The sequence below is a fragment of the Nelumbo nucifera genome, chromosome 6, assembly GCF_055504915.1.
Source record: "Nelumbo nucifera cultivar China Antique chromosome 6, China Antique-T2T, whole genome shotgun sequence".
In the NCBI taxonomy this organism is placed as follows: domain Eukaryota; kingdom Viridiplantae; phylum Streptophyta; class Magnoliopsida; order Proteales; family Nelumbonaceae; genus Nelumbo; species Nelumbo nucifera.
Window position 1 is genome coordinate 67,481,106 of NC_142654.1, and position 9,345 is coordinate 67,490,450.

The window sequence follows — 9,345 nt, forward strand, 5'->3', positions numbered from 1 at the left end:
AACAAACAAATATTAATGAAACATAGGATCAATATATGTAGTGAGAGTTGAGTTAAGATCTAAAGTCGATAAATTCTATGAGGTTTTAAGGGATGAAAAGAAGGTTGGGTTGGGCCCAACTCGAGCCCAGCCCAACCCGAAGTTGGGTTGGGTTGGTCAGTTTGAAGGTCAGGTTGGGTTAGGATTTAGAACTTAGGGTTGGCCTCAAGCCGACCTAACCCAGCTCGACTTGTAGCCCTATTATTAACAAATCCCTCTTCTTCCAAATCTTTGTCCAACTGAACAAAGACTTTGAATCTGTCCTCTAACATTCCCCTCTTCTTCTTCTTCTTTATTTTTTATTTAACTAACTATACTAATGCTTTGATTTGCATATCCACCCTGCAACCATAAGACTATGTTTGGTTGCAGTGCAAATTTATTTACACTAGTATAAATGCATGAGAGTGCAAATGTAAGAAATACAAATCATTGTTTAATTTTGTTTTGGATTTTACTTTATTCTGCTTCATCTTTTAATTTATTTTATTTGTACTATAATCAAACAAAATAAGCTAAAATTTGAAACAAAAAATAGGTCAGAATTTACATTCAAATCATTTGCACTGCCATTCTTTTGCGTTAGTGTAAATTTACAACAATCTTACTCTTATTTTTAACCCACTGCTTCATCTCTTCAGTTTTTTTTCATATTTTCTCCATATATATACTTGTTAACAAGTTGTTAATGTATGTATTTATTGAAAAAACACAATAAGTAACCTGTTTTTGAAGCTCTTTTAACAGGGGTAAAATTGAAAATTTCGATTGATTCTAATTCTAACTTCTAGTTGAACTAAAAACAGCAACAATCAGAATTAGGTTCCAATTCCCGGCTGAACCAAACAAGGCATCCGGAATATGTGATTCTGATTAATATATGTATACAACTAAATTTATGGTTATTAAATTTAACATTTTATATGATATATATTACTTTTGTATAAATTAAAAAGTAATTAATTCTTTAGACTTACTAAAATTCAATCTATATTTTATAGACAGTAAAGTGGATTCAGTTTGAATCTGCATGGAATCCAATTAGAGACCCAAAAACCAATTTAGCCAAAAATTTAAAGCAATTAGAGACCCAGGAACCGTTTTGGCCTTCATTTTTTGGGTTGACAGTTTGATTGTTCAGTTCAAACCGATGACCCATTATTATAAAAAATTAAAAAATAATTAAAATAAAAAATGATAAAAAACTGTTGCACGGGTTAATAATTTGACTGTCTGAGTTAATAAATCATTGATGAATTCAATAGTTTTTGAACAGAGACCGGATTTAGAATAAAATGAAACTGATTTCCTGGATAGTTCCCAGGCGAAACAGTCCAACGGTCTGGGTTAATGGCGGTTTAAAGACATTGGTTTAAAGTGTACCAAACCATAGGTTAGTGTGGTGTGAGAATAGACATAAGTACACTTGGCTCAATCAAGAAAAATAAAATACTGAAAATTTAGTCATTTGGATAGAAAAACGAGACAAAGTAGCTTGAATACGGTCCAGTATCCCCTTGCCGACACCTTTAAATGAAAGACAATGGTAGTTTCCATTTTCCACCTTCCAAGGTTCAACTTATTACAACTTTCCCATGGAACGGGGGTTCCTGGTTTCAGTGGTACCGACTGCCAACCGTTCATTCGTTTCAACTTTCAAGTATCAAGATCGATATATTCGCCACAAGACGGAGAAGAGGAACAAGGTTGGCATGTTTTTATCAAGGTTTTTAAATCAGAATCGGATATTGGAATAGTTTTGGGGATTGGTTTTTAGGTTTTAGGTTGAACGGTTTGATTGTTCAATTCAAACCGAACATACTTAAATATATAAAAATAAAATAAAAAAGATGGTCAAAAGCCATTATCCAAGTTGACAATTCGACGGCCTAGATTAATGAGTTATTGATCAAATCACTGGTTTTTAATTAAAATCAGTTTTAAGGTGAAACAAAACCCATGAACTAACCACTTCCTGAGTTTTCCAGTCCAAACTGTCCAGTCCCATCCGATTTCAAAATCATGATTTTTATATCTCCAGACTCCAGGTTGCTTCTTTTCTTCCTCCAAAATTCTGATTCATCCAGCACCCGTTACCCTGTTTATAATCACGGCAATCCAGTGACCCGATTAAACCGGACACCTTGAGAGAAAGAAGACCCACCTCCCTCATACATATCATTGTACCATTGGTTTAGGCATAAATAGATTCCATCAGTTCAGACCTGGGGCCTCTGGGCCTTATGGCCCAGTCCGGATGCCAGTCTGGATCTCCTACATGTAACATCATTGGGGGCCTACTTGCTCAAAGTTTTTCCGGTATCAAATCCATCCAGATCCAATCCCACGTTTGAGAGTGTGACCAATCAATCCTCCCCACCCCCACCCCGAGTGGTGAATTTTGATGAATACTAAAGCCCTGTTCGGTTTTACTTTATTATTTATTCAGTCAGGCTGTACGTGGAAACGATGCAAATAAGTGTGAATGCAAAAATGTAAAATGTAAAATAGTTCATATAAATTGTAAAGTTAAGTTTTGCATTGACAAGTTTACCTTTTTTACAAACAGACTTTTTCAATAAAACATATATATATATATATATATATATATATATATATATATATTATCAAAAGCCCACTTGAATGCAAATTTACTTCTTTTTTATTGATGTACTTTTACATCTTATTATCAATATAAAGGTCTGTTATTTGTCAATGCATAACTGTAATATTACCAAAAACAGGCAAAAGTGAATTAGAGTGCAAATTTACCCTAAACCGGGATTTACACTCCATTTGCATCATTTCCAAACGCAGCCTCAAGTGTTTCTTTGATCAAACTTATCTGGGTAAATGAAGTTTCAGGCGATACAAGTTATTTGGATAAAAAAAGAGGTTGGAGAGAGAGAGAGTGTTGTAAACTCGCACAGAAATTGTTTATCCACCTTGCAAGAGGGAGAGTATCAATATCAGGGTAACTAATACTATCCATTATGTTGGATTTTAATCTCATTAGAGATTAAATCCAATGGGTTTGATTGGTCAATTACATGAGAAATTGCACTTGCACACTTGTTTTAGAAAACAACTTTTCTATTACTAAAACCAGTTTTGAACTTATCCCACATTGGATATTTATAAGTTTTGTTTTGGGTTTTTTAATAGGAGCTAATTTACACTCCTTAGAAATAGTAGAGGAAAGTATGGAGGTTTGATACCATGCAACATGCGTGTGCGTGTGTGTGGCACAATGAGATCAACGGTCACGATTCGATCGAGTGTGATCAAGAGGCACAATTCAAAGTTAATAGTCATTAACTGTTAACTACCTTTTGTGATTGTTCAAGGTGTCTTCTTTAAACTAGTACCTACCTTTTCTTCATAACTCTTTAGAAACTATTTAAGGGGCATGAATCAGACATTTCACACACAGCAATTTCGAAATTCACTTTCTCTCTCTTTCTCTCAGTCTAGTCTGCTACAGTCTCACAGAAGGTTTCTTTGGAGACTCTTTAACTTTACTGGTTGCAGATTCTCGCCTAAGGCTCTGTTGTATACTGGGAACAGATTTGCCTGTAACCCAACAGCAAACTCAATGAAAACTGAGTGGGGGCAAATAACATTCTAAAGACGGTGTCTTCAGACACGCCTTAGAGCCTCTCCTCCAAGTTTCAGTGACCCCATTCCCAACACATTATCTAGCTACAAACGAACATAAGGATCATGACCAAATTATCGATTGACCAACTTCTCTCTACTAAATACCGCAAACGAACGGACTATACATAAAGTGCACCCTGTTCCCATTCCAAGCTATATATATATATATATACAAGGAAAAGATAATTTATTAAGTGAGGCCAATAAGGCATAGCATGAAAGAACCCCATTCAAGGGGGAGAAAAATCATTACAAATGGAAGAAACCAAACAGGAGATTGGCCCCTTGAAAAGAACTGAAACAGAGCTTGAATGGCATGGTCAATAGTGGTGGCAATTGGGCGGGTTGGGTTGGGTTTGGTTTGGGTTGAGTTTCAACCCAACTCATTTAACCTGCCAACCCGTTAATGACCCAATTATGTAAAATTAAATGGGTTGGGTTCAACCCAAACCCGGTTTAACCCAATCCAACTTGCCCAAACCCATTAATCTTATATTTATGTACTTAAAACAAAAAAACTAACTCCATCCTAATAAATAAGTTGGTTATAGCTTAGTGGTAATAGTAGTTGTTATTTACATAAGTGCTGAAGGTTCAAATCACATTACATGCATTATTTTTACATAAGTAGCAAAGCCATTTACCTATGTTCGGGCTTCGGATTTGACGAACCACTTAGGTTCAAACCGGTCAGATCAACTTGAACTATCTAATTGGATTGTCTTTGAGATAATCACATCAAGAGTGGTTGAACCGCTTAGATTTGGAGCAAATCCGGCTGGACCAGGTCCCGACTGAACCGGTTGGACCAAAGTCAAATAGATCGGATTCAGTCCGGTTGGGACCACACCTAGTCGGGCCGGTTCAGCTCGGTCGGGGCCAGACCCTGGCTGGACCGGTTCACTTCAGTCGGACCGGTCCGAGCTGGGTTCGGGTTAGTCCCAGGCCAAAGGCTCCAAAGGATCTAGGTCAGCTAGCATTGTTGACCCGGGTCGGATTTGGGTCGGGTTGTATGGATACAAGGCGAACCGATGATCCGAACAGGGCAAAGCAAGTGGGGTGGCTTAGTGTCTGGACTTCACCTGGTTCGACCCGCTTCGGATTTGGGTCACCCCGGATCAGCTTGGGTCGGGTTGGGCTAGGGCTGTGTGAATAATGTTTGGACCGGACGACCCAAACCAGGCAAAGCAAGCGATATCGAGCCATCCCGTTTGAGGTCTATTTCAAATTTGAGTTGACCCGGATCGGGTCAGACTACGTTGAACTAAACCGGATTTGGGTGAAATTGATTTGGATTTATGTTGCGTGTAGTGTGTTGATTCAAGACAAAACTAAATTTAGTCAACAATTAATAGAAAAATAATGCATTAATTATAAATTATTTAATTCAAATGAAGAAAATAAAAAAAAAATGCTAAAGAATTAATACTTCTGTTTGTAATGGTTAACCCAACGGTTATCTACAACCCAACCCATTTAAATGGATGGATTGGGTGATGGGTTGATCACATAACCTCACCCAACCTGCCAAGTAAATGGACGGGTTAAACAGGGGTTGAGCAGGTTAGATCCTGAGTGGATTGGGCGGATTCAGCGGGTTGGGTGACCCCTAGTGGTCGATACATGCACGAGGAAAAGAATTGGTCAAGGAAGAGTAAACCGAAACTCGAGTGCAAGGACCAGATCTAGCAACATAAGAAGTATATTCAGTGAACACTTTATAAATATTCTAAGAACAGTTAAAAGTTGTCTGGAATCGTGTTCAGCTAGAATGGGGGTATTTCAAGGGACATGTGTTAAGTATTCATTTAATGTAGTTACAATCACATGCCTACCTGATCCAATTCCTAATAAGGGCCTCAAAATCGAATTCATATTGGCTGAACCTTAGTTTTATGACAGTAATAAATTCATGGTCCCTACAAATTCGCTGATCTTGCTCCTCCAAATTCCGGATTTCAGTTATTGAATCTACTGCCGCTGAAGCCTGACGTCAAGCCTAATTTTTCTACCCTAAACTCAGTTTACATTGTAATTTAATTGGATTGAGCTCAGGTTGGTTAATAAATTCATTATAAAATTATATATATATATGTATGTACTTCTGCAAATATATATCTGTATATCTATATCTATATATATATTAAAATGCATTTATCTAAATATATAAAAAAATCCGAATTCTCAGATTCAATGACTGAAAATCCAAATCCATCTTATATAAAATTTTTGGTTGGGTCAGGTTAGCTCGGGCTCAGGTTGGGCCCTCCCAATTCCCTAATCCCAGCTCTCGTTCCAATCCACACCCATGTTTCTGCCCACAAGAATTCTATTCATGTCTACCCACAAGACACTATCTATGTGCATTAGGAACATCTCTCCCGTGCATGATAATATGTAAGAGGATGAGATCTTTCCTACCTGCGATGTTGTGGGTAGGTGTTGGTAGAATTATCATGGATAGTAGAAGTAAAAAATATAAAAAAAAATTGAATTGACCGTAACACGATTGAAATCGAATAAAAAAATCGATTAGTGAAATTGGTCAATTTAGTATTTTAAAAAAATCGAAAGTATCAATTCAGTTTCGATTAACCGATATAAAAAATCGACAGTTAACCAAACAGATTGATATACATATATTTCTATATTATATATATATATATATATTTAATATTTTTATATATTATAAATTAATAAATAAAAAACCAACGAACTGATAACTAATTTTGATTCGAATTCGATTATCGATTTTTCAAGCACCGATAGTATCGATTCGGTTACAAAAAAAAAAGCCCACGGTGAACCGTGAGCACCCCCAATGGTAGGGAAATCCGAACTCTCATGTTCCCATTGCTGCATCACCATATCTCTTCTGCCATATGATGCTCATGCAATAAAGAGTTTATCGAAAAAGCGATACTAAAACCTAAGACCGAATCTGCTCCTGACAGCACATTAGATTAGATGCACACACATGGGTTGTTACTGGACCCATCATCATTTAACGTGTCCGTTGCTGGCGCCGATCCCCTCAACTTTAAGAGATATGATGTGGCAAGTTAATGGTACGGACCATTTGGGCATTGTTGTGATGTAAGGACCGTTGAAGGCACTGGTTTTTAACGGAACACAATAATCTAAAATGCCATTTTCGTAATTTGTAGTTTAACCAAGTCCATTTCTAGATTGAGATTTGAGACCACAACAAAGAAACAAAGAAACCCCAGAAGCCAGAAGGCCCAGAAACAGAACCGGAGTCCGGAGATCGCAAACATAACATCAGTACCACTCGACTCTCAAGTCAAGGAGAACACTGCCTTAGTGTCTAGTGCCTAATTCCACCCTCTCTCTCTCTCTCTCTCGCTCTGAGTTTCAGTCTCTGTCATCGCCACACTATCGAAAAGCTGTAACCAAAACCAGAATCCCTGGAACGCCACGAGGAAGGACGGAGCACCGCCCTCTGTCTCTGACAATCCGGCCAGAAAAATGTCCCTCTGCTTCGAAACAAAACCCTTAGTCGCCACGTTTGTCGCCTTAACGTTGGTCATGGCCATCTGGAACCTCCAACCCATCTACAACTTCTTCTCCACCACCCGCCCCTGCTACGCTACCATTACAACCCCACCGAATTCCTCCACCCACCAATCTCCTTACAAGAAGTTTTCCACCTCAAACATCGATCCAAACAAGCGTCTCTTCCATTCCTACGGCAACGCTGCCTCTCTCTTCGTCCAAATGGGTGCCTACCGCGGTGGCCCTAGCACCTTTGCCGTAGTCGGCCTCGCCTCAAAACCCCTACACGTCTACGGTCGCCCCTGGTTCAAATGCGAGTGGCTCTCCAACTCCAACTTGTCCACCAAAGCCAAGGCCTACAAAATGCTTCCCGACTGGGGCTACGGCCGCGTATACACCGTCGTCGTCGTCAATTGCACGTTCTCCATCAACCCGAATGCCGACAACACCGGCGGCAAGCTCCTACTCTATGCTTACTACAGCCCTTCCCCTAAACGTTACGAAAAGATAATCGCTTTATCAGAAAAATCAGGGTCGTACAATGAATCCAAGTACAACCCACCCTACCCATACTCGTACCTCTACTGCGGTTCCTCCCTCTATGGCAACCTGAGCGCCGCTAGGATACGAGAGTGGATGGCATACCACGCGTGGTTCTTCGGACCGCGCTCACATTTCGTGTTTCACGACGCAGGAGGGGTCAGACCGGAAGTGAGGGCGGCACTGGAGCCGTGGGTGCGGGCAGGGCGGGCCACGGTGCAGGACATTAGGGACCAGGTAGAGTTCGACGGATACTATTATAACCAGTTCTTGGTGGTCAATGACTGCTTGCACAGGTACAGACATGCTGCGAATTGGACGTTTTACTTCGATGTGGATGAGTATATATATTTGCCGGATGGGAACACATTGGAATCGGTTTTGCAGGAATTTTCCGATTATACCCAATTTTCGATTGAGCAGTATCCCATGTCCAGTAACCTCTGCTTGAATGATTCCACGCAGAATTATTCCAAGTAAGTCTCGTCTTCCCTGCATTTTGGTATTTCGAGAAATTTGTTATTTTTCGCCATTTTCCCCTTTTAATGGGAGTAGTTGAGTTGGGGATGCAGTCTGGGTGCCTGTAAAGAATTAATGCTGGGAGCCTGGGATTGAGTTTTCTCATTTGTTTTGAACTCTCTTGAACAAAATGAAATGTCGATTAGACCCAAGGAGGAAATTTCTGGGATTTTACTTACGATAACAGTAGTCTAAATGGGATTTTCTCACATCTTAAGCTTTCTGAATTTCCGGTGTGATTTCCAGACAGTGGGAGAACTGGGTAATTGATTCACTCCATTTTAGCATTTCCTCCTTGCGGCAGTCTAATTTCCTGGAAACAATACTTTTACAGGATTTCTTTCAGTTTTTTTTTTTCATCCAAATATTAGTATATATGGAAAAAAAAACCGAAAAGAAAATTTCGGCCAGGACGATCTCATAATCCTCTCTCAAGATTGAATCTTCTATTTTGTGGATGGTTTTTAGGCAATGGGGATTCGAGAAGTTGCTATTCAAGGAATCGCGAACCGGGATTTGGCGAGACCGGAAGTACGCGATACAGGCCAAAAACGCTTACGCCACCGGCGTCCACATGTCGGAGAATGTGATCGGGAAAACGCTACACAAGACCGAGACTAAGATCCGATACTACCACTACCACAACTCTATATCGGTACAAGGCGAGCTGTGCCGGAAATTGCTCCCTGTTTCGGCGAAAAACAATGTTACGTGGATCGACGACCTTCCATACGTATACGACGATAACATGAAGAAACTGGCTGATAAGATCAAGCAATTCGAGCAGAAGGCGATCGGAGCTGTACACGTGTAGAAAAGAAATTGCGGACCAGGTTCCCAGTTCTCAGGATCTGATATGATGGAGACTGAAGTGGGCCCGATATGAAAAGTTGAAAACAAGTAAAAACGAAAAGGAAGGGCTTCTAAAGATGACGTTTTCATTTGTTTAAATTACTTTTAATCATAAAAGAAAAAAACTATTATTGTTTTGAATCCAAGAAATTGTTAATTGTTGAGCTGGGCCCGTATGATTTGGGCTCTGGATGATCTGGCTGGTCAAGTGAACATCTA

General features: G+C 39.5%; 1 protein-coding gene across 1 annotated transcript; it reads left to right on the plus strand.

Annotated features, from left to right (window-relative positions):
* The first annotated feature begins 6,993 nt into the window (after positions 1-6,993).
* LOC104606894 (galactan beta-1,4-galactosyltransferase GALS1-like) lies at positions 6,994-9,345 on the plus strand. The gene is made up of 2 exons (XM_010272309.3): positions 6,994-8,231; positions 8,743-9,345. The coding sequence occupies exons 1-2, from the start codon at positions 7,189-7,191 to the stop codon at positions 9,086-9,088; spliced, it is 1,389 nt and encodes a 462-aa protein (XP_010270611.1). The 5' UTR covers positions 6,994-7,188; the 3' UTR covers positions 9,089-9,345.